The following is a 23,908-nucleotide window of genomic DNA, read 5'->3' on the forward strand; positions in this document are numbered from 1 at the left end:
TGTCACCTGGTGTCACCTGGAGGGTCTGGATGCCACCAGGGGTGACCTGGATGTCACCTGGTGCCACCCGGATGTCCCCAAGGAGGTCACAAAGCACCAGAGCCGCCCTCGGACGCCGTTTATTGTCCCCACGGTGGGGGGAGGGGGGTTGGGGACACTTTGGGGACAGCAGGAGGTGGCCGGCAGCGGTGCCACCTCCTCTGGGGACAGTCTGGGGACCTTTGGGGACATTTGTCACACGGCCACCGGCTCCTGGACGTGGTGGTGGCGCTTGACCACGAAGAGTTTCTGTCCCGAGACGGTGACGAGGAGGGAGTGCTCGCCAAACACCACTGGGGACAACGGGGACAGTGGGGACAGGGCCACCCCAGTGTCCCCAAGGTCCTCAGTGCCACCCCCTGTGTCCCCAGAGCCACCCTCAGTGTCCCCAGAGCCACCAGGGAGGGAGTGCTCGCCAAACACCACTGGGGACAACGGGGACAGTGGGGACAGGGCCACCTCAGTGTCCCCAAAGCCACTCCAGTGTCCCCAGAGCCACCCTCAGTGTCCCCAGGGCCACCTCAGTGTCCCCAGAGCCACCCTCAGTGTCCCCAGAGCCACCAGGGACGGTGACAGGGAGGGAGGGCTCCCCAAACACCACTGGGGACAACGGGGACAGTGGGGACACGGCCACCCTCAGCGGGGACATTGGGGACATTTTGGGCCCTTTGGGTCCATTTTGGGGACACTTTGAGCCCTTTGGGGCCCCTTTGAGGCCACTCTGGGGACACTTTGGGGACACTCAGGGACACTTTGGGGACATTTGGGGACATTTTGGGCCCTTTGGGTCCATTTTGAGCCCTTTGGGGCCCCTCTGAGGCTGCTCAGGGACATTCTGGGGACACTTTGGGGACATGTGGTGACACTTGGTGCCCTTTAGGATCATTTTGAGGCCATTTGGGGCCATTTTGGATCCATTTTGAGCCCTTTGGGGCCCCTCTGAGGCCACTCGGGGACACTTTGGGGACACTCAGGGACACTTTGGGGACATTTGGGGCCATTTTGGGGACACGTGGTGCCCTTTAGGATCATTTTGGGGCCATTTGGTGCCATTTTGAGCCCTTTGGGGCCCCTCTGAGGCCGTTCAGGGACACTCAGGGACACTCGGGGACACCCTGGGGACACTCAGGGACACTCAGGGACACTCAGGGACACCCTGGGGACATTTGGGGACACGTGGTGACACTTGGTGCCCTTTAGGATCATTTTAGGGCCATTTGGGACCATTTGGAGACTTTTGGGGCCATTCTGGGGCCATATTTAAGCATTTTGGGGCCATTTTGGGCCCATTTTGAGCCCTTTGGGGCCCCTCTGAGGCCGCTCGGGGACACTCTGGGACACTCAGGGACACTTTGGGGACATTTGGGGCCATTTTGGGGACATGTGGTGACACTTGGTGCCCTTTAGGACCATTTTGGTGCCATTTTGAGCCCTTTGGGGCCCCTCTGAGGCCGTTCAGGGACACTCTGGGGACACTCAGGGACACTCTAGGGACACTCTGAGGACACTCAGGGACACTCTGGGGACATTTGGGGACACGTGGTGACACGTGGTGCCCTTTAGGATCATTTTGGGGCCATTTGGAGACTTTCTGGGCCATTTTGGGTCCATTTTGAGCCCTTTGGGGCCCCTCTGAGGCTGCTCAGGGACACTCTAGGGACTCTCAGGCACACTTTGGGGACATTTTGGGGACATTTGGGGACACGTGGTGACACGTGGTGCCCTTTAGGACCATTTTGGGGCCATCTGGAGACTTTTGGGCCCATTTTGGGTCCATTTTGAGCCCTTTGGGTCCATTTTGAGCCCTTTGGGGCCCCTTTGGGGACACTCAGGGACACTTTGGGGACACTCTGGGGACATTTGGGGCCATTTTGGGGACATGTGGTGACATTTGGTGCCCTTTAGGACCATTTTGGGGCCATCTGGAGACTTTTGGGCCCATTTTGGGTCCATTTTGAGCCCTTTGGGGCCCCTCTGAGGCCGTTCAGGGACACTCTGGGGACACTCAGGGACACTCAGGGACACTCTGGGGACACTCAGGGACACTCAGGGACCTTGGGGACACTGAGGGACGTCTGTCCTCACCCGAGAGGCGGCGGAAGGGCGGCTCGTGCCCGCGGGGCAGGCGCAGCCCCAGGGCCGTGGCCACCAGGCCCTGCAGCACGGCCGCCGTGTGCTCGTCGTTCTCCAGGTCCCCCGAGGACTGGGGAGGCAAAAATTCCACATTTGGGGAGCCCCAAAAAGTTGGGAATTCTCAGGGAAAATTCCCAAAAATTCGGGGAGAGCGGGAGGGAAAAATTCCCCAAAAATTGCAATAAAAATCAGCAAAATCGCCCCAAAAAATGACCTGAGAAACCCCCCCAAAACCACCTGGGGATCCCCAAAAACTCCCCAAATCCCTGGGGATCCCCAAAATTTTTTGGGAATTCTCAGGGGAAAACCTCAAAACTTGGGGGAGCCCAGAAGGGGGAAAATCCCCCCAAAATTGCAATAAAATGCAGCAAAATCGCCCCAAAAAATGACCTGGGAACCCCCCAAAAATCCCCAAAATTCCTGGGGATCCCCAAAATTTTTTGGGAATTCTCAGGGGAAAACCTCAAAAAATTGGGGGAGAGCGGGAGGGAAAAATCTCCCTCCAAAAATTGCAATAAAATGCAGCAAAATCGCCCCAAAAAATGACCTGGGAACCCCCAAAAATCCCCAAAATTCCAGAAATTTTTGGGAATTCTCAGGGGAAGGTCCCAAAAAAATTTGGGGGAGCCCAGAATGAAAAAAAAAATCCCAAAAATGCCCCAAAAATCACCCGGGAACCCCCAGTTTTTAAGGGACCCCTCAATTTTTAGTCCTCCCTCCCCCAATTTTTTGAGGACCCCTCCCCGAAATTTTTGGGGCCCCAAATTTTGGGAACCTCCCCCCAATTTTTTGGGTTCCCCCTCCCTCAAAAATTTTTTGGGGACCCCTCCCCAATTTTTCCTCTCCCAATTTTTGGGATCCCCCCCCTCCCCATTTTTAGGGACCCCTCCCCCAATTTTTCCTTCCCCCACCTCCAACTTTTTCCCGCATTTTTTTTTATTTCCCCTCCCCAATTTTTGGGGACCCCTCCCCCATTTTTCCCCCCATTTTCAGGGACCCTCCCCCAATTTTTCTTCCCCCTCCCCCAATTTTTCCCCCATTTTTAGGGACCCCTCCCCCATTTTTCCTCCCCCTCCCCCAATTTTCCCCCCATTTTTTGGATCCCCCTCCCCCCCTTTTTAGGACCCCTCCCCAGATTTTCCCTCCCCCTCCCCCATTTTTCCCCCCATTTTTAGGGACTCTCTCCAATTTTTTTAGGGACCCCTCCCCCAATTTTTTCCCCCAATTTTTCCTTCCCCCTCCCCCATTTTTTCCCCCCATTTTTAGGGACCCCTCCCCCAGTTTTTTCCCCCCATTTTCAGGGACCCTCCCCCAATTTTTCTTCCCCCTCCCCCAATTTTTCCCCCATTTTTAGGGACCCCTCCCCCATTTTTCCTCCCCCCTCCCCAATTTCCCCCCCCCTATTCTTGGATCCCCCTCCCCCCATTTTTAGGGACCCCTCCCCCCATTTTTAGGGACCCCTCCCCCAATTTTCCCCCCATTTTTAGGGACCCCTCCCCAATTTTTCCTCCCCAATTTTTTCCCCCCATTTTTTGAATCCCCCTCCCCAATTTTTCCTGCCCCCTCCCCCATTTTTTCCCCCCCATTTTCAGGGACCCTCCCCCAATTTTTCTTCCCCCTCCCCCAATTTTTACCCCCCATTTTTAGGGACCCCTCCCCATTTTTAGGGACCCCTCCCCAATTTTTACTCCCCCCTCCCCAATTTTTTCCCCCCATTTTTTGGATCCCCCTCCCCCCCATTTTTAGGGACCCCTCCCCAATTTTTACTCCCCCCTCCCCAATTTTTTGGATCCCCCTCCCCCCATTTTTAGGGACCCCTCCCCAATTTTTACTCCCCCCTCCCCAATTTTTTCCCCCCATTTTTTGGATCCCCCTCCCCCCATTTTTAGGGACCCCTCCCCAATTTTTCCTCCCCCAATTTTTTCCCCCAATTTTTCCTCCCCCTTCCCCCAATTTTCCCCCCGTTTTTAGGGACCCCTCCCCCAGTTTTTCCCTCCCCCTCCCCCATTTTTCCCCCCATTTTTAGGGACCCCTCCCCAATTTTTCCTCCCCCTCCCCCAATTTTTCCCCCAATTTTTCCCCCAATTTTTCCTCCCTTCCCCCAATTTTCCCCCCATTTTTAGGGACCCCTCCTCCACTTTTACCCCCCATTTTCAGGGACCCTCCCCCAATTTTTCTTCCCCCTCCCCCAATTTTTCCCCCATTTTTAGGGACCCCTCCCCCCATTTTTAGGGACCCCTCCCCCAATTTCCCCCCCATTTTTTGGATCCCCCTCCCCCCATTTTTAGGACCCCTCCCCCAGTTTTTCCCTCCCCCTCCCCCATTTTTCCCCCCCATTTTTAGGGACCCCTCCCCAGGTTTGGGGTCCCCTCCCCATTTTTGGGGTCCCCTCCCCAGGTTTGGGGACCCCTCCCCATTTTTGGGGTCCCCCCCCTCACCGCCAGCACGGCGCCGTCGCTGATGACGAGGAACCCGGCCTGGGCCGGCACCCGCTCCAGGCCCTGCGTCAGCGCCGCCGTCTGCAACAGCACCACCAGTATGGACCAGTATAGACCAGTATGGACCAGTATGGACCGGTATGGACCGGCATAAACCAGTATGGACCAGTACAGACCGGCACCCGCTCCAGGCCCTGCGTCAGCGCCGCCGTCTGCAATGGCACCACCAGTATGGACTGGTACGGACCAGTATAAACCAGTATGGACCGGTATGGACCGGTATGGACCGGCATAAACCGGTATAAACCGGTATAAACCAGTACAGACCAGTATAAACCAGTACGGACCGGCACCCGCTCCAGGCCCTGCGTCAGCGCCGCCGTCTGCAACGGCACCACCAGTATGGACCAGTATAAACCAGTATAAACCAGTATGGACCGGTATGGACTGGTATGGACCGGTATGGACCAGTATGGACCAGTACGGACCAGTATGGACCAGTACAGACCGGCACCCGCTCCAGGCCCTGCGTCAGCGCCGCCGTCTGCAACGGCACCACCAGTATGGACCAGTATGGACCAGTATGGACCGGTATGGACCGGTATAAACCGGTATAAACCAGTATGGACCGGCACCCGCTCCAGGCCCTGCGTCAGCGCCGCCGTCTGCAACGGCACCCACCAGTATGGACCAGTATGGACCAGTATGGACCAGTATGGACCGGTATGGACCAGTATGGACCAGTATGGACTGGTACGGACTGGCATAAACCGGTATAAACCAGTACAGACCAGTATAAACCAGTAAGGACCGGCACCCGCTCCAGGCCCTGCGTCAGCGCCGCCGTCTGCAACGGCACCACCAGTATGGACCAGTATGGACCGGTATGGACCGGTATGGACCAGTATAAACCAGTATGGACTGGCACGGACCGGTATGGACCAGTATGGACCAGCATAAACCAGTATAAACCAGTACAGACCGGCACCCGCTCCAGGCCCTGCATCAGCGCCGCCGTCTGCAACGGCACCCACCAGTATGGACCAGTATAAACCAGTATGGACCGGTATGGACCAGTATGGACTGGTACGGACCGGCATAAAACGGTATAAACCAGTATGGACCAGTATAAACCAGTACGGACCGGCACCCGCTCCAGGCCCTGCGTCAGCACCACCGTCTGCAACGGCACCCACCAGTATGGACCAGTATAAACCAGTATGGACCAGTATGGACCAGTATGGACCGGTATAAACCAGTACGGACCAGTATGGACCAGTATGGACCGGTATGGACCAGTATGGACCAGTATGGACCGGTATGGACAAGTATGGACCAGTATGGACCGGTATAAACCAGTATGGACCAGTATGGGCCATGATGGACCAGTATAAACCAGTACAGACCATGATGCACCAGTAGGAACTAGTATGGGCCAGTAGGGACCAGCACGGACCAGTATAAACCAGTACAAACCAGTACAGACCGGCACAGAGCGCTACAGACCGCCATAAACCAGTACGGGCCAGTTTGGGCCAGTGACGTCACAGGGGGACCCCAGTATGGACCAGTATAAACCAGTAAGGACCAGTGCGGGCCGGGGCCGTTCCAGTAAGCTCCAGTAACGCCCAGGGCCTCCCCCCAGTGACCCCCCAGTCCCTCCCAGTCCATCCCAGTCCATCCCAGTCCCTCCCAGTCCATCCCAGTTTGATCCCAGTCCCTCCCAGTCCATCCCAGTCCATCCCAGTTCCCCGTCCCAGTTCTCACCATAGCGACGCTCCCGCTTCCTGTTCCGATCACGTGAACCCGCCCCGCCCTCAGTGCCCCGCCCCGCCTTGTCATTGGTTAAGCGCTTTTTTCGTCACTGACGCGGCCACCAATCAGAGCAAGGTCCGGGATCACGTGGCTGAACTCTATGGTTCAGCGGAGCGGAAGTGACGCTCAGTCCTCCAGCGCTCTCTCGATGGTTTCCTCCATGAAACCGGAAGTTCCGCTCACTCTTCCACCGTTCCTCTCTATGGTTTTTCCGCGGACCCGGAAGTGACGCTCAGTCCTCCAGCGCTCGTCTCTATCGTCCCTCAGTCCTCCAGCTCCGCCCCCGCGCTCCCAAAATGCCGGAATTTGGGCAAAACGGCCCAAAAGGGCTTTCAAAAATGGGAATTCCCCTCCCCCCGGGCTCTGGGCAGCCCCTGGCACGCTGGTGGCCGCTGCCATGATGGCCACAACCTGCGGTGACCGCGACCCGCGGTAGCCACGCCCACCCCACCGATGGCCAAACCCCAAGTCCCGGTGGCCACCAACCCCAGGTGACCACTGGCATGGTGGCCACGCCCATCCTGAGGGTAACCACGCCCACCCCCATGGTAGCCACGTCCATTCCCACGGTAACCACGCCCACCCCACGATGCCGATTCCCACGGTAGCCACGCCCACCCCACAGCATCCACCCCGCCCCTCCCCTTTCCCCGGTGGGCGTGGCCATGGCGGAGGCGGGGGCGTGGCCAGGGCCGTTTCCGGGGTTTATTCGTTCGCTGCCGTCAAACAGAGCCCGAGCCCGGGGGGGGGGAGGGGCGGGAGCGCCCCGCCCCCCGCCCCGCCCCTCCCCCCCATAAATCCATATTTATAGAATTCCGTATTTATAGCCCCTCCCCCACCCCGCGCGCTGCCCCTCCCCCCGCCGGGCTCGGGGTGGGGGTGGGGATTTGGGGGGGAGGGGGGAGGGGGGAGTGTCCCGGGGTGCGGGGGGGGGGTGGGGGAGGGGCGGGGGAGGGGGAGGGCCCCCCCAGGCCCCGCCCCCCCTCAGTCGTCGATGCAGATCACCTCCCCCCCCCGGGGCTCCTTCCGCTCCAGCGCCTCCGCCTCGCGCTTCACCAGCACCGCGGGGCCGTTCGAGGCTGGGGGAGGGGCACGGGGGGGGTCAGACACACCCCGGGACCCCCACCCATGGGTGACACCCCCCGGGACCCCCCCAGACACCCCCCACCCATGGGAACCCCCAGAGACCCCTCCCCACCCCCACCCCAGCACCGCGGGGCCGTTCGAGGCTGGGGGAGGGGCACGGGGGGGGTCAGACACCCCCCGGGACCCCCACCCATGGGTGACACCCCCCGGAACCCCCCCAGACACCCCCCACCCATGGGTGACACCCCCTGGGACCCCCCCGACACCCCCCACCCATGGGTGACACCCCCCAGGATCCCCACCCCCCACTCGAGACCCCTCCCCAAATGCCCCCCCCCGGGACCCCTCCCCCCCCAGAGACCCTCAAGGACCTCCCGGGACCCCCTCCCCCCCCTCCCCCACCCAATGACACCCTCAGGGACCCCCCAGAGCCCCCTCCCCCAATGTCCCCATTTTTGGACCCCCCCCCAAAGTCCCATTTGTGTCCCCCCCTCCCCCCCCTCCAATGTCCCTTTTTTGTCTGTCCCCCCCCCCCGGACTGTCCCCATTTGGTGACCCCTCCAATGTCCCCATGTGTCCCCCCATGAATGTCCCCAATGTCCCCATTGTCCCCAACGTCCCAAACCCCCACAATGTCCCCAACGTCTCCAATGTCCCCAATGTCTCCAGTGTCCCTGCTGTCCCCAGGTGTCCCCAATGTCTTAAACCTCCCCAATGACCCCCATGTCTCCAATGTCCCCGATGTCCCCACTGTCCCATCTGTCCCCGCTGTCCCCAGTGTCCCCAATGTCCCAAACCCCCCCAGTGTCCCCCATGTCCTCACTGTCCCCACTGTCCCCAATGTCCCCAATATCCCCAATGTCCCCAGTGTCCCTATGTCCCCGCTGTCCCCATGTCCCCTCTGTCCCCAGTGTCCCCATGTCCCCACTGTCCCCATGTCCCCAATGTCCCCCCACTGTCCCCAGTGTCCCCAATGTCCCCCCGCTGTCCCCATGTCCCCACTGTCCCCACTGTCCCCATGTCCCCTCTGTCCCCACTGTCCCCATGTCCCCAGTGTCTCAAGCCCCCCAATGTCCCCAGGTCCCCAGCGTCCCCTCTGTCCCCAGTGTCCCCAATGTCCCCAATGTCCCCACTGTCCCCATGTCCCCGCTGTCCCCAATGTCCCCCCACTGTCCCCAGTGTCCCCAATGTCCCAAACCCCCCAAACCCCCCGCTGTCCCCAGTGTCCCCCCACTGTCCCCACTGTCCCCATGTCCCCAGCGTCTCACCGGAGATGAAGGAGCCCGGGGGCATCTGGCTGTAGTTGGCCCCCCCGGGGTGGGGGAGGGCTCCGGCCGGGGGGGTCCCGAAGGTGCCCCCGTAGCTCGGGGGGGTGGCGTAGGGCCCTGGCGGGAAGCTCTGGGGACAGGGACAGGGGACACGGGGTCACCTCCAGGGTCACCTCCGGGGGTCACTGCCCAGGGTCACCTCTGGGGTCACCTCCTGGCGTCACTGCCCAGGGTCACCTCTGGGGTCATCCCCCAATGTCACCTCCTGGGGTCACTGCCCAGGGTCACCTCCGGGGTCACCTCCGGGGTCACCTCTGGGGTCATCCCCCAATGTCACCTCCTGGGGTCACTGCCCAGGGTCACCTCTGGGGTCACTGCTGGGGTCACCTCCAGGGGTCACTGCCCAGGGTCACCTCCGGGGTCACCTCCGGGGTCACCTCTGGGGGTCACTGCCGGGGTCACTGCCCAGGGTCACCTCCGGGGTCACCTCCGGGGTCACTGCTGGGGTCACCTCTGGGGTCACCTCCGGGGTCACTGCCCAGGGTCACCTCCGGGGGTCATCCCCAATGTCACCTCCTGGGGTCACCTCCGGGGTCACTGCCCAGTGTCACCTCCAGGGTCACCTCTGGGGTCACCTCCGGGGTCACCTCCCGGGGTCACCTCCAGGGATCACTGCCCAGGGTCACCTCCAGGGGTCACTGCCCAGTGTCACCTCCAGGGTCACCTCCAGGGGTCACTGCCCAGTGTCACCTCTGGGGTCATCCCCCAATGTCACCTCCAGGGGTCACCTCCAGGGATCACTGCCCAGGGTCACCTCCAGGGGTCACTGCCCAGTGTCACCTCCAGGGTCACCTCCGGAGTTACCTCCCACTGTCACCTCCTGGGGTCACCTCCCTCTGTCACCTCCTGGTGCCACCCCCTCCTGACACCTCCAGGGGTCACTGCCCAGGGTCACCTCTGGGGTCATCCCCCAATGTCACCTCCGGGGTCACCTCCAGGGGTCACTGCCCAGTGTCACCTCTGGGGTCACCTCCAGGGATCACTGCCCAGGGTCACCTCGGGGGTCACCTCCAGGGGTCACTGCCCAGTGTCACCTCCAGGGTCACCTCCCTCTGTCACCTCCAGGGGTCACTGCCCAGGGTCACATCCTGGGGTCACTGCCCAGGGTCACCTCCCTCTGTCACCACCTGGTGCCACCCCCTCCTGACACCTCAGGGGTCACTGCCCAGGGTCACCTCCAGGGTCACCAAGGCCACCCCCAAGGCCACGGGTGTCCCCAGGACAGGGTGGGGACATCCCCAAACTACTGAGGAATGTCCCCAGAGTGGCAAGGGACATTCCTGGGGCAGGGTGACAGTGCCAATGTCCCCAGGACAAGATGGCAGTGTGACAGGGGCACAGGATGGCAGGGTGACAATGCCAATGTCCCCAGGGCAGGATGGCAGGGGCACAGGGTGGCACTATGGATGTCCCCAGGGCAGGGTGGCAATGCCAATGTCCCCAGGGTGTCACTCACGGGCGGGGGGTGGCTCTCGGTGCCCTTGCTGGCCAGGCAGCTGAGGATGCCGTGGGGGCAGGGGCAGGATGGCAGTGTGACAGGGTGGCAGGGTGACAGGATGACAATGTCCCCATGATGCTGGGGACACTGGGGATAGGGTGTGACTCACAGGCGGGGGGTGGCTCTCGGTGCCCTTGCTGGCCAGGCGGCTGAGGATGCCGTGGGGGCAGGGTGACAATGCCGATGTCCCCGGGGCAGGATGGCAGTGTGACAGTGTGACAGGGTGGCAGTGTGACAATGTCCCCAAGGGTGACTCACGGGCGGGGGGTGGCTCTCGGTGCCCTTGCTGGCCAGGCGGCTGAGGATGCCGTGGGGGCAGGGGCAGGATGGCAGTGTGACAGTGTGACAGGGTGACAATGCCAATATCCCCGGGGCAGTGTGACAATGCCAATGTCCCCAAGGTGTCTGTCACTCATGGGCGGGGGGTGGCTCTCGGTGCCCTTGCTGGCCAGGCGGCTGAGGATGCCGTAGGGGCAGGGGCAGGATGGCAGTGTGACAGGGTGGCAGGGTGACAGGATGACAATGTCCCCATGATGTTGGGGACACTGGGGACAGGGTGTGACTCACGGGCGGGGGGTGGCTCTCGGTGCCCTTGCTGGCCAGGCGGCTGAGGATGCCGTGGGGGCAGGGTGGCAGTATGACAGGGGTACAGGGTGGCAGTATGACAATGTCCCCATGATCTTGGGGACACTGGGGACAGTGTGTCACTCACGGGTGGGGGGTGGCTCTCGGTGCCCTTGCTGGCCAGGCGGCTGAGGATGCCGTGGGGGCAGGGGCAGGATGGCAGTGTGACAGGGTGGCAGGGTGACAGGATGACAATGTCCCCATGATCTTGGGGACACTGGGGACAGTGTGTGACTCACGGGCGGGGGGTGGCTCTCGGTGCCCTTGCTGGCCAGGCGGCTGAGGATGCTGCGCTCGCTCATCTGCAGGCGGGCGGCGATGGGGGGGATGCGGGACAGCGTGGCCGGCAGGCGCGTCACGTCCGCCTTCATGTCGCTCAGCAGCTCCTCCAGCTGGTTCAGCACTGCCCGCGGCACAGAGAGAGAGAGAGCCGCGTCAGCCGCGCCTACTCACAGCTTACTCACAGCTTACTCACGGGTTACTCACAGGTTACTCATGGGTTACTCACGGGTTACTCACGGGGAGGGGACGGGTGGGAGATACTCACGTGAGACTGGGAGGGTGGGGAGAGGCAGGGGGAGGAGGTGGGAGTTACTCAGGGGGTACTCAGAGGTTACTCGGGGGTTGTAAGGGGGCATGCGTGGGGGGAGTGGGGTGGGAGAAGGCTGGGGGTACTCTGGGGATACTCCTGACTTACTCTGGGTTTATTCTGAGTATATTCCTGGCTTACTCAAGGTTTGCTCATGATTTACTCAGGGTGTGCCTCGCCCACACTGGAGATACCCCAGCTGTGCTCCTTACTCAGAATATCTCCTCCAGGTACTCTGGAGATACTCCAGGGTTACTCTTTGCGCTCTGGGGATACTCCTCGGATACCCCAGAGATACTCCAGGGTTACTCCTGCCTTACTGTGGGCCTGCACACACAGGGCTACTCTGTGGCTACTCTGTGGCTACTCCTCGGACACGCCGGAGGTGACTCCGGGTCTGCTCTGGAGTTACTCCGGGGATACTCCTGGCATTAAATACACCAGGGATACTCTGGGTTTACTCAGCTCTTCCCCCCAGAGTCCTCCAGGCTTTACTCATTAATTACACCAGGGATACTCCGGGGTGCTCCGGCGCATGCAAACACCGGCGCTACTCCAGCCTTACTCCCAGCATGCACCGCGGGGATACTCCGGGGTTACTCCGCCAAAACAGCCCCGGGCGAGGAGGGAGGAGGGAGGGAGGGAAGGGATCAAGGCGTAAACTACTCCAGAGATACACACAGGACGGCACTAGGGACATACTCCAGCTTTACACCACAGCTACCCAGCAGAGCCACCTCAGCGCCAAGCCACAACCCCTCCATGCACCTCCCGCCTTACGCTGACTTTACTCCGAGCTTACTCTGATCTCACTCCAAGCTTACTGCAACTTCACTCGGACACTGTGCTGCCTTTACACTGACTTTACTCAGACTTTGGTCCGAATTTACTCACGCTTTACTCCCCCTTTACACAGACTTACTTGTACTTTAGTCCAAATTTACTTGGACTTTGTGCTGACTCTACCTGGACTTTAGTCCACTTTTATACGGACTTTACTCTGCCCTTACGCTGACTTTACTCAGACTTTATGCTGACTTTACTCTGCTTTTACACAGACTTTACAATGCTTTTACATGGACTTTGCCTTTGTGCTGACTTTACTTGGACTTGAGTCTGAATTTACTTGGACTTTACGCCGCCTTTACATGGACTTTACTCCACCTTTACACAGACTTTAGTCCAAATTTACTTGGACTTTAGTTTGAATTTACTCTGACTTTACTCTGCCTTTACGCTAACTTTAGCCCAAATTCACTTGGACTTTACCCTGACTTCAACTTTATTCTGACCTTACTATGACTTTACTCTGACCTTACTCCAACTTTACTCTGACTTTAGGCTGACTTTACTCTGCTTTTACATGGACTTTACCTTGCCTTTGTGCTGACTTTACTTGGACTTTAGTCCAAATTTACACGGACTTCAGTCCACATTCACTCAGATTCGCTCCGCCCTTACTCCGCCTTTACTCCGACCTTACTCACACTTTACTACGACTTTACTCTGACTTTAGGCTGACTTTACTCAGACTTTATGCTGACTTTACTCTGCTTTTACATGGACTTTACCCTGCCTTTGTGCTGACTTTACTTGGACTTTAGTCCGAATTTACACAGACTTCAGTCCGCATTCGCTCCGCCCTTACTCCGCCCTTCCTCCGCCTTTACTCCGCCTCTCCTCCGACCTCGCGCCACCTCTCCTGAGCCGATCCCCGCGGCGCAGCCCCCCAGAAAGCACACGCAGAGCAAGGAGACACCGGGAGGCGGCGGTTGGGAGCAAACCCCTCTTTAATGGCGTCACAGCGCGTACAGAGCGGGCGGCGGGCGCTACACGGGGCGCGCCCCGCGCCGGGCGCGCCGGCCCTGCCGCCTCTTACCCTTGTGCAGCACGGCGTTGGCCGGCTTGTTGCCCGCCAGCGACTCCTTGGACAAGTGCTGGTGGCTCTCGGCCAGGCACTCGACCTCGGCGAAGCGCGTGTTGAGCGCCATGGCGGGGTGGCTGGGGTCCTGCGTCATGTTCAGGTAGGCGGCGCGGCGCAGCTGCTCCTCGATCACCAGCGCCTGCTCCAGCAGCTGGGGAGGGGGCAACGAGGGGTCAGGGGGGGTGTGGGGGGGTGGGGAGCCCTGATTGCGTCAGCAGCTGGGGGGCACGGGTGTGCAGACAGCCAGCTGTGACCCCACCAACAGCTGGGGTGTGCAGACAGCCAGCTGTGACCCCCATCAACATCTGGGGTGTGCAGACAGCCAGCTGTGACCCCACCAACATCTGGGGTGTGCAGACAGCCAGCTGTGACCCCACCAACACCTGGGGTGTGCAGACAGCCAGCTGTGACCCCCATCAACAGCTGGGGGGCACGGGTGTGCAGACAGCCAGCTGTGACCCCATCAACAGCTGGAGAGCACGGGTGTCCTGACAGCCAGCTGTGACCCCACCAACAGCTGGGGTGTGCAGACAGCCAGCTGTGACCCCACCAACAGCTGGGGTGTGCAGACAGCCAGCTGTGACCCCACCAACAGCTGGGGTGTGCAGACAGCCAGCTGTGACCCCATCAACAGCTGGGGTGTGCAGACAGCCAGCTGTGACCCCAGCAACAGCTGGGGTGTGCAGACAGCCAGCTGTGACCCCAGCAACAGCTGGGGTGTGCAGACAGCCAGCTGTGACCCCACCAACAGCTGGGGTGTGCAGACAGCCAGCTGTGACCCCATCAACAGCTGGAGGGCCCAGGTGTTGGGGGGATAAGCCCTGATTTCATAAACAGCTGGGGGGCACGGGTGTCCTGACAGCCAGCTGTGACCCCACCAACAGCTGGGGGGCACAGGTGTGCAGACAGCCACACATGACCCCATCAACATCTGGAGGGTTCAGGTGTTGGGGGGATCAGCCCTGATTTCATCAACAGCTGGGGGGTCTAGGTGTCCAGACAGCCACCCGTGACCCCATCAACAGCTGGATGGGCCAGGTGTTGGGTCCAGGTTTGAGGAAACCCAACATCTGGAGGGTTCAGGTGTTGGAGGGTTCAGCCCTGACTTCATCAACAGCTGGGGGGTCCAGCTGTTGGTGGGGTCAGGTGTGAGGAAACCCAACATCTGGGGGGTCCAGGTGTGGGTGGGATCAGCCCTGATGTCATCAACAGCTGGAGGGCACAGGTGTCCAAACAGCCACTTATGACCCCATCAACATCTGGAGAGTCCAGGTGTTGCTGGGCCTAACCCTGACACCACCTAAAGCCCAGAGCATCCAGATGTTGGTGGGTCCAACCCTGATTTCATCAACATCTGGAGGGCCCAAGTATTGGTGGGTCCAGCCCTGACCTCATCAACATCTGGACAACAGATGTCCAGGTGCCCCGCCTTGACCTTGACCTTGACCTCAGCCAACACCTGGAGCACCCACCCAGGTGTCCAACCCTGACCACACCCAACACCTGGAGAGCCTGGGTGTCCAACCCTGACCACACCCAACACCTGGAGCACCCAACCCAGACCACACCCAACACCTGGAGCACCCAACCCAGACCACACCCAACACCTGGAGCACACAGGTGTCCAACCCTGACCACACCCAACACCTGGAGCACCCAGGTGTGCAACCCTGACCACACCCAACACCTGGAGAGTCCAGCTGTCCAACCCTGACCACACCCAACACCTGGAGCACCCAACCCTGACCGCACCCAACACCTGGAGCATCCAGGTGTCCAACCCTGACCTCACCCAACACCTGGAGCACCCAACCCTGACCGCACCCAACACCTGGAGCATCCAGGTGTCCAACCCTGACCGCACCCAACACCTGGAGAGCTCAGCTGTCCAACCCTGACCACACCCAACACCTGGAGCACCCAACCCTGACTACACCTAACACCTGCAGCCCCCACCCAGGTGTCCAACCCTGACCACACCCAACACCTGGAGAGCTCAGGTGTCCAACCCTGACCACACCCAACACCTGGAGCACCCAACCCTGACCACACCCAACACCTGGAGCACCCAACCCTGACCACACCCAACACCTGGAGCACCCAACCCTGACCACACCCAACGCCTGCAGCCCCCACCCAGCTGTCCGAGCACCTTTGGCCCCCTTCCCGCTCATGCCAGCCCCTCGTGCAAGGCCCCCCCGGTGCCACCCCGGTGCCACCCTTGCTGCCACCCCAGTGCCACCCCGGTGCCACCCCGGTGCCCCCCTGGTGCCACCCGGTGCCACCCGCTCGGCTGACCTTGAAGCGGCGCGCCAGGAACTTGTTCTTCATCTCCAGGAAGTTTCCCTTGGAGGCCTCGCCCTTGAAGGGTTCGTTGATGACCCCGAAGGCGCCGTCGTTCTGGATGTCGGTCCAGCGCGCGTAGCCGTGGCTGCGCGCTAAGGATGCCACCTGTCACCGTGTCACCTGTCACCTGTCACCGTGTCACCTGTCACTGTGTCACCTGTCACTGTGCCACCCTGCCATTGCATCATCACATCTCCCTGTCCTCAATGTACCCCATACACAGCACACGGAGCCGTGGCTGCGCGCTAAGGATGCCACCTGTCACCGTGTCACCTGTCACCGTGTCACTTGTCACTGTGTCACCGTGTCACCTGTCACCGTGTCACCTGTCACCGTGTCACCTGTCACTGTGTCACCGTGTCACCTGTCACTGTGTCACCTGTCACCTTGTCACCTGTCACCATGTCACCCGTCACCGTGTCACCCGTCACCGTGTCACCTGTCATACTGTCACCCTGTCACCTGTCACTGTGTCACCCTGCCACTGCATCATCACATCTCCCTGTCCTCAATGTAGCCCACATACAGCACACGGAGCCGTGGCTGCGCGCTAAGGATGCCACCTGTCACCATGTCACCGTGTCACTGTGCCACCTGTGTCACCCTGTCACTGTGTCACCGTGTCACCCTGCCATTGCATCATCACATCTCCCTGTCCTCAACATCCCCCATACACAGCACATGGCTGCGCGCTAAGGATGCCACCTGTCACCGTGTCACCTGTCACCGTGTCACCTGTCACTGTGTCACCCTGTCACTGTGTCACCCTGCCATTGCATCATCATATCTCCCTGTCCTCAATGTACCCCATACACAGCACATGGCTGCGCGCTAAGGATGCCACCTGTCACCGTGTCACCTGTCACCTGTCACCGTGTCACCTGTCACCGTGTCACTGTATCACCCTGTCACCGTGTCACCTGTCACCCTGTCATCGTGTCACCCTGTCACTGTGTCACCCTGCCATTGCATCATCACATCTCCCTGTCCCCAATGTCCCCCATACACAGCACACGGAGCTGTGGCTGCACGCTAAGGATGCCACCTGTCACCGTGTCACCTGTCACCTGTCACTGTGTCACCTGTCACCCTGTCACCGTGTCACTGTGTCACTGTGTCACCCTGCCATTGCATCATCACATCTCCCTGTTCTCAACATCCCCCATACACAGCACATGGCTGCATTCTAAGGATGTCACCTGTCACCGTGTCACCTGTCACCTGTCACCGTGTCACACGTCATTGTGTCACCCTGCTGCTGCATCATCACATCTCCCTGTCCCCAGTGTCCCCTATACACAGCACACGGAGCCGTGGCTGCACGCTAAGGATGCCACCTGTCACCTGTTACTGTGTCACCTGTGTCACCTGTCACCCTGTCACTGTGTCACCCTGCCACTGCATCATCACATCTCCCTGTCCCCAACGTTCCCCACATACAGCACACAGAGCCGTGGCTGTGTGCCACCTGTCACCTGTCACTGTGTCACCGTGTCACCTGTGTCACCTGTCACCGTGTCCCCTGTCACTGTGTCATCATGTCACCTGTCACCGTGTCACTGTGTCACCTGTCACTGTGCCACCCTGCCACTGCATCATCACATCTCCCTGCTCCCAGTGTCCCCCACATCCAGCACACCAAGCATGGATGCCACCCTCACTGTGCTGTCACCCTCTCCTGGCTGTCACCCTCACCGTGCTGTCACCCTCACTGTGCTGTCCCTGTCCCCACCCTGGGGACACCCCAATTCCCATGGTGACACCCCAAATTCCCAAGGATACAGGACGATGCCAGCCAGCAGCCAGGCACCAGTGTCACACTCACCGTGCTGTCACCCTCACCGTGTCAACCTCACCCTGTCACCCTCACTGTGCTGTCCCTGTCCCCACCCTGGGGACACCCCAACTCCCACGGTGACACCCCAAATTCCCAAGGATACAGGACGATGCCAGCCAGCAGCCAGTAGTCGTGGCGCCGGTGCCACCTTTACCCTGCTGTCACCCTCACCGTGCTGCCACCCTCACCATGTCACCCTCACTGTGCTGTCCCTGTCCCCAGCCCAGGGACACCCCAACTCCCACGGTGACACCCCAAACTCCCAAGGATACAGGACGATGCCAGCCAGCAGCCAGTAGTCGTGGCGCCGGTGCCAGATCTCGTTCAGCTTCCCCGAGGAGATGGCGGCGCGCTCCTCGTTCTGCCACAGCGTGTGCAGCTCTGCCGGGGGGTGGCGGGGTCAGAGGGACCCCGGGTGTCCCTGGCTGTCCCCTGGCTGTCCCCAGTGTCCCCAGTGTCCCCGGTGTCCCCGTGCTCACCCGTGAAGCCGCCGTCGGCGATGTTGAACATGAACCGCGGCTTCTCGGCCTTGTCCTCGCGGCGCCCGTTGGGCCGCGCCTCCGCCCGGGGCTCCCGCTCGGCCTTGGGCTCCTCTGCGGGGAGGGGGACGTGGGGGTCAGGGGGCGTTTAGGGGTCAGGGGGGGTTTGGGGGGGTCAGGGGGGTGTTTGGGGGTCAGGGGGTGTTTGGGGGTCAGGGGGCATTTGGGGGTCAGGGGGCGGTTGGGGGTCAGGGGGCGTTTGGGGGTCAGGGGGCATTTGGGGGTCAGGGGGCGGTTGGGGGTCAGGGGGGTGTTTGGGGGTCAGGGGGCGTTTGGGGGCGTTTGGGGGATCAGGGGGCGTTTGGGGGTCAGGGGGCGTTTGGGGGCGTTTGGGGGATCAGGGGGCGTTTGGGGGTCAGGGGATGTTTGGGGGGTCAGGGGGTGTTTGGGGGTCAGGGGGCGTTTGGGGGGTCAGGGATGGGTCTGGGTGGGGTCAGGGGGTGTTTGGGGGTCAGGGGGCGTTTGGGGGGTCAAGGGGGCGTTTGGGGGTCAGGGGGCGTTTGGGGGGTCAAGGGGGCGTTTGGGGGGCAGGGGGCGTTTGGGGGGTCAGGGGGGTGTTTGAGGGTCAGGGGGCGTTTGGGGGTCAGGGGGCGTTTGGGGGGTCAGGGGGTGTTTGGGGGTCAGGGGGCGTTTGGGGGTCAGGGGGCGTTTGGGGGGTGGGTCAGGGATGGGTTTCGGGGTCAAGGGGGTGTTTGGGGGGGTCAGGGGGCGTTTGGGGGTCAGGGGGGTGTTTGGGGGGTCGGGGATGGGTTTGGGGGTCAGGGGGACATTTGGGGGGGGTCAGGGATGGGTTTGGGGGGACAGGGATGGGTCTGTGGGGTCAGGAGGGCGTTTGGGGGGTCAGGGATAGGTTTGGGGGGACAGGGATGGGTCTGTGGGGTCGGGGGGCGTTTGGGGGGACAGGGATGGGTTTGGGGGGACAGGGAACGGTTTGGGGGGACAGGGATGAGTTTGGGGGCACAGGAATGGGTTTGGGGGGACAGGAATAGGTCTGGGGGTCAGGGATGGGTTTGGGGGGACAGGGATGAGTTTGGGGGGACAGGGGCACATTTGGGAGGGCTGGGGACACATCTGACCCCCCCCTTGCACCCCCAAAACACCCCCAGCTCCCCCCAAACCCCCCCAGCCCCAACAATAAACAAGATAAGGGGTGGGTTAAGCCCCACCCTCTCTGGGTTTGACCACGCCTCCTCTACTAAGCACCGCCCATTCATGCTAGACCACACCCCTTTAAATAAGCACCACCTACTCCTTCAGGCCACACCCCCTTCTGCCAAGCCACGCCTGGTCTGGAGTTAAGACACACCCCTTTTGTTAAGCACTGCCCATTCTGGATCAGACCACGCCTCTTTTCATTAAACCCACGCCCACTCCAGCCTAAGCCCCGCCCCCAGCACCTCTTTTGGGGTCGGGGTCCCCCGGGCGCTCCTTGGGCTCCTCCTCCGGGGCCTTCTCGTCCCCCTTGTCCAGCCCCGGAACCTTCTCGGCCTCGGCACCTGCGCCAGGGCAGGGGGGGATTTGGGGATTTGGGGTTTTCCAGGGGTTTTGGGGTTTTTGGGGTTTTGGGGTTTTTGCGGTTTGGGGTTTTCCAGGGGTTTTGGGGTTTTTGGGGTTTTGGGGTTTTTGGGGGATTTGGGGGTTTGGGGGATTCGGTGGTTTGGGGGATTTGGGGTTTTCCTGGGGTTTTGGGGTTTTTGGGGTTTTGAGGTTTTTGGGGGATTTGGGGGTTTGGAGGATTCGGTGGTTTGGGGGATTTGGGGGATTTGGGGATTTGGGGTTTTCCTGGGGTTTTGGGGTTTTTGGGGTTTGGGGGTTTTTGGGGGATTTGGGGGTTTTGGGGGATTTGGGGGATTTGGGGTTTTCCTGGGGTTTTGGGGTTTTTGGGGTTTGGGGTTTTTGGGGTTTGGGGTTTTCCAGGGGTTTTGGGGTTTGGGGTTTTCCAGGGGTTTTGGGGTTTTTGGGGTCTGCGGTTTTTGGGGTTTTCCTGGGATTTGGGGTTTTTGGGATTTGGGGTTTGGGGATTTGAGTTTTTTGGGGTTTTTGGGATTTGGGGTCTTTGGGATTTGAGGTTTTTGGGGTTTTGGGATTTGAGGTTTTTTGGGGTTTTTGGGATTTGGGGTCTTTGGGGTTTCCCAGGATTTGGGGTTTTCAGGATTTGGGGTTTTAGGGTTTTTGGGATTTGGGGTTTTTGGGTTGCCCAGGATTTGGGGTTCTGGGGTTTCTGGGATTTGGGGTTTTTGTGGTTCCCAGGATTTGGGGTTTTCAGGATTTGGGGTTTTTGGGGCTCCCAGGATTTGGCATTTTCAGGATTTGGGGTTTTTGGGGCTCCCAGGATTTGGGGTTTTTGGGGTTCCCAGGATTTGGGGTTTTAGGGTTTCTGGGATTTGGGGTTTTTGTGGTTCCCAGGATTTGGGGTTTTTGGGGTTCCTAGGATTTGGGGTTTTCAGGATTTGGGGTTTTTGGGGCTCCCAGGATTTGGGGTTCCCCGGGGCTCTCACCTGGCCGCTCCTCGCGGGCCGGGGGCCCTTCGGCCTCGGGGTCCCTGTGGCCGGGTCCCTCCTCCTCGTCCCCCTTGCGGGGCCCCTCGGCCTCGCTGCCATCGCCCGGCGACGGTGGCACCTCGGGGACAGCAGGCTGCGGGGACAAGGAGGGGCTGTCACCCCCGGTGTCCCCATGGGGACATCACCCCCCTCTGAGAGTGACAGCGAGGGGACAACGGTGGGGAGGGGACAGGGATGGGGATGGGGACAAGGACAGGAGGGTGCTGGGGACAGGGAGGACACAGCTGGGGACAAGGATGGGGACAGGGATGGGGATGGGGACAAGGACAGGAGGGTGAGGACAGCGCTGGGGACAGGGAGGACACAGCTGGGGACAAGGATGGGGACAGGGATGGGGATGGGGACAAGGACAGGAGGGTGAGGACAGCGCTGGGGACAGGGAGGACACAGCTGGGGACAAGGATGGGGACAGGGATGGGGATGGGGATGGGGACAAGGACAGGAGGGTGAGGACAGCGCTGGGGACAGGGAGGACACAGCTGGGGACAAGGATGGGGACAGGGATGGGGATGGGGACAAGGACAGGAGGGTGAGGACAGCGCTGGGGACAGGGAGGACACAGCTGGGGACAAGGATGGGGACAGGGATGGGAAGGAGTTGGGGACAAGGAGAACGTGACTGCGACAGGGAGGACGTGGTGGGGACAGGGTTGGGGACAGGGTTGGGGACAGGGTTGGGGACAGTTGTGTCACTCACATCTGTCTCCATCTTCTCGGGGCCTTTGGGCTCCTTCTCGTCCCTGGTGTCACCCTCGTCCCTGTCCGGGGGTGGCCCTGGCCCGTCCCCGCGCTCGCTGGGTGCTGGCGTGGCTGGGGACAGGGGGACGTCAGGACATCGGTCCCATCCTGTCCCCAGCTGTGTCCCCAGCATGTCCCCATCCCTGTCCCCATCCCTACCCCCATGTCCCCAGTGCATCCCCATCCCTGTCCCTGTGTCCCCAGCCATGTCCCCATGCCCCCAGCTGTGCCCCCAGCTGTGTCCCCATGTGCCCAGGCATGTCCCAATCCCTGTCCCTGTGTTCCCCTCCCTGTCCCCATCCCTGTCCCCATGTCCCCAGCCATGTCCCCATCCTTGTCCCTCTGTCCCCATGCCCCCATCCCTCTCCCCATGCTCCCATCCCTGTCCCCATGTCCCCATTGCAGTCCCCATTGCAGTCCCCATCCCTGTCCCCCATGCCCCCATCCCGGTTCCCATCCCTGTCCCCCTGTCCCCATCCCATCCCCGTTCCCATGTCCCCATCCCCGTCCCCATGCCCCCATCCCCATACCCCCATCCCCATGTCCCCATTCCTGTCCCCATGCCCCCATCCCTGTCCCCAGACATCTTCCCATGCCCACAGCCATGCCCCCATCCCCATGTCCCCATCCCTGTCCCCATGCCCCCACCCTGGTCCCCATGCCCCCATCCCCATGTCCCCATCCCTGTCCCTCTGTCCCCATGTCCCCATCCTGTCCCCATGCCCCCATCCCCATGTCCCCATCCCCATCCCCATGTCCCCATCCCTGTCCCCATGTCCCCGTGCCCGTGTCCCCGCCGTGCCCCCCGTGCGGGTACCGGGTGTGGGGGGCGCGGGGCTGGGGGGGCCGCTCTGCTCGGGGCTGGGGGGGCCGGTCTTGGCGGGGGAGGAGGCGCGGGACGAGCGCTTGGAGTCGGCGCTGGGCTCGGGGGCCAGCTCGGGCAGGGACCAGCGCCCGTTGATGTGCTCGAACTCCTGCACCTGGGCAGGGGACGTGGAGGGGTCAGGGGACCCCGAAAACCCCAAAACCCACCCCAAAAACCCTAAAAACCCACCCCAAAAACCCCAAAAACCCACCCCAAAAACCCCAAAATCCCACCCCAAAAACCCAAAAACCCACCCCAAAAACCTGCCCAAGGGACCCTAAAGCATCCCCAGGGCCCAGCTCGGGCAGGGACCAGCGCCCGTTGATGTGCTCGAACTCCTGCACCTGGGCAGGGGATATGGAGGGGTCAGGGGACCCCAAAAACCCACCCCAAAAACCCCAAAAACCCACCCCAAAAACCCCAAAAACCCACCCCAAAAACCCAAAAACCCACCCCAAAAACCTGCTCAAGGGACCCTAAAAGACTCCCAGGGCCCAGCTCGGGCAGAGACCAGCGCCCGTTGATGTGCTCGAACTCCTGCACCTGGGCAGGGGACATGGAGGGGTCAAGGGACCCCGAAAATCCCCAAAACCCACCCCAAAAACCCCAAAAACCCACCCCAAAATCCCGCCCAAGGGACCCTAAAACATCCCCAGGGCCCAGCTCGGGCAGGGACCAGCGCCCATTGATGTGCTTGAACCCCTGCACCTGGGAGGACACAATGGGCGGAGTCAGGAGACCCCAAAACCCCCAAAAACCTGTCCAAGGGACCCTAAAACATCCCCAGGGATGTCCCCAGGTGTTCAGCCTGTCCCCAGGTGTGTCCCCAGGTGTTCAGGCTGTCCCAAGCTGTGCCCAGGTGTCCCAGGGCTGTCCCCTGGCTGTCCCCAGGTGTCAGGCTGTTCCCAGCCTGTCGCCAGAGATGTCCCCGGGCTGTGCCCAGGGCTGTCCCCACGTGTTCAGGCTGTTCCCAGGCTGTCCCCAGGTGTTCAGGCTGTTCCCAGCCTGTCCCCAGGTATGTCACCAGGTGTTCAGGCTGTCCCCAGGCTGTGCCCAGGGCTGTGCCCTAGCTGTCCCCAGCTGTCCAGCCTGTCCTCAGGTGTTTCCCCAGGTGTTCAGGCTGTCCCCAGGTGTTCAGGCTGTTCCCAGGGCTGTCCCCTGGATGTCCCCAGGTGTTCAGGCTGTCCCCAGGTGTGTCCCCAGGTGTTCAGGCTGTTCCCAGCCTGTCCCCAGAGATGTCCCCAGCTGTCCAGCCTGTCCCCAGGTGTGTCCCCAGGTGTCCCCAGGTACCTTTTTCTTGACGAGGGACATGACGCCGATGCGGGTCAGCACCTGCTGCCGGGACAGCCCCTCGCGGGGGACGCCGTCCGCGAAGGTCTCGGAGCCGTCGGCGCCCGGCTCGCACAGGTGGCGCATGAACAGGGACACGTAGGCCCTGGGGACAGCGCTCAGCGCCACCGCCGGGGCCACCACCCCTGTGCCACCACCCCGGGCCACTGCCACCACCTGTGCCACTGCCACCACCCCTGGGCCACCGCCCCCCGGGCCA

At 61.2% G+C, this 23,908-nt stretch overlaps 2 protein-coding genes across 3 annotated transcripts in view; both read right to left on the reverse strand.

The window, feature by feature from the left end:
- Window positions 1-109: 109 nt before the first annotated feature.
- Window positions 110-6,419, reverse strand: LAMTOR4 (late endosomal/lysosomal adaptor, MAPK and MTOR activator 4). Its single transcript, XM_084224461.1, has 4 exons — window positions 6,378-6,419; window positions 4,611-4,691; window positions 2,125-2,242; window positions 110-332 (listed from the first exon to the last, which is right to left on the reverse strand). The coding sequence occupies exons 1-4, from the start codon at window positions 6,378-6,380 to the stop codon at window positions 235-237; spliced, it is 300 nt and encodes a 99-aa protein (XP_084080587.1). The 5' UTR covers window positions 6,381-6,419; the 3' UTR covers window positions 110-234.
- An 810-nt stretch (window positions 6,420-7,229) lies between these two features.
- Window positions 7,230-23,908, reverse strand: part of CHD3 (chromodomain helicase DNA binding protein 3) — a 62,430-nt gene continuing 45,751 nt past the window's right edge. For both annotated transcript variants that reach the window (XM_084224441.1, XM_084224442.1), the window contains 12 exons: window positions 23,650-23,794; window positions 22,312-22,474; window positions 21,454-21,566; window positions 20,695-20,830; window positions 19,594-19,692; window positions 18,137-18,250; window positions 17,930-18,038; window positions 15,773-15,905; window positions 13,430-13,625; window positions 11,201-11,364; window positions 8,780-8,909; window positions 7,230-7,504 (listed from right to left, as the gene is read on the reverse strand). In XM_084224441.1, the coding sequence (XP_084080567.1) occupies window positions 7,410-7,504; window positions 8,780-8,909; window positions 11,201-11,364; window positions 13,430-13,625; window positions 15,773-15,905; window positions 17,930-18,038; window positions 18,137-18,250; window positions 19,594-19,692; window positions 20,695-20,830; window positions 21,454-21,566; window positions 22,312-22,474; window positions 23,650-23,794 (1,597 nt within the window). In that variant the 3' untranslated portion in view covers window positions 7,230-7,409. The remainder of the gene's footprint in view (window positions 7,505-8,779; window positions 8,910-11,200; window positions 11,365-13,429; window positions 13,626-15,772; window positions 15,906-17,929; window positions 18,039-18,136; window positions 18,251-19,593; window positions 19,693-20,694; window positions 20,831-21,453; window positions 21,567-22,311; window positions 22,475-23,649; window positions 23,795-23,908) is intronic.

Source organism: Fringilla coelebs, assembly GCF_963513975.1.
Source record: "Fringilla coelebs genome assembly, chromosome: 38".
NCBI lineage: Eukaryota > Metazoa > Chordata > Aves > Passeriformes > Fringillidae > Fringilla > Fringilla coelebs.

Coding starts and splice junctions, on each gene's coding strand:
- LAMTOR4 (XM_084224461.1), bottom strand. Junction 2,243..4,610: donor GCGACGGCGCCGTGCTGGCG/GTGAGGGGGGGG, acceptor TTGCCTCCCCAG/TCCTCGGGGGACCTGGAGAA. Junction 333..2,124: donor GCCCTTCCGCCGCCTCTCGG/GTGAGGACAGAC, acceptor CGTTGTCCCCAG/TGGTGTTTGGCGAGCACTCC.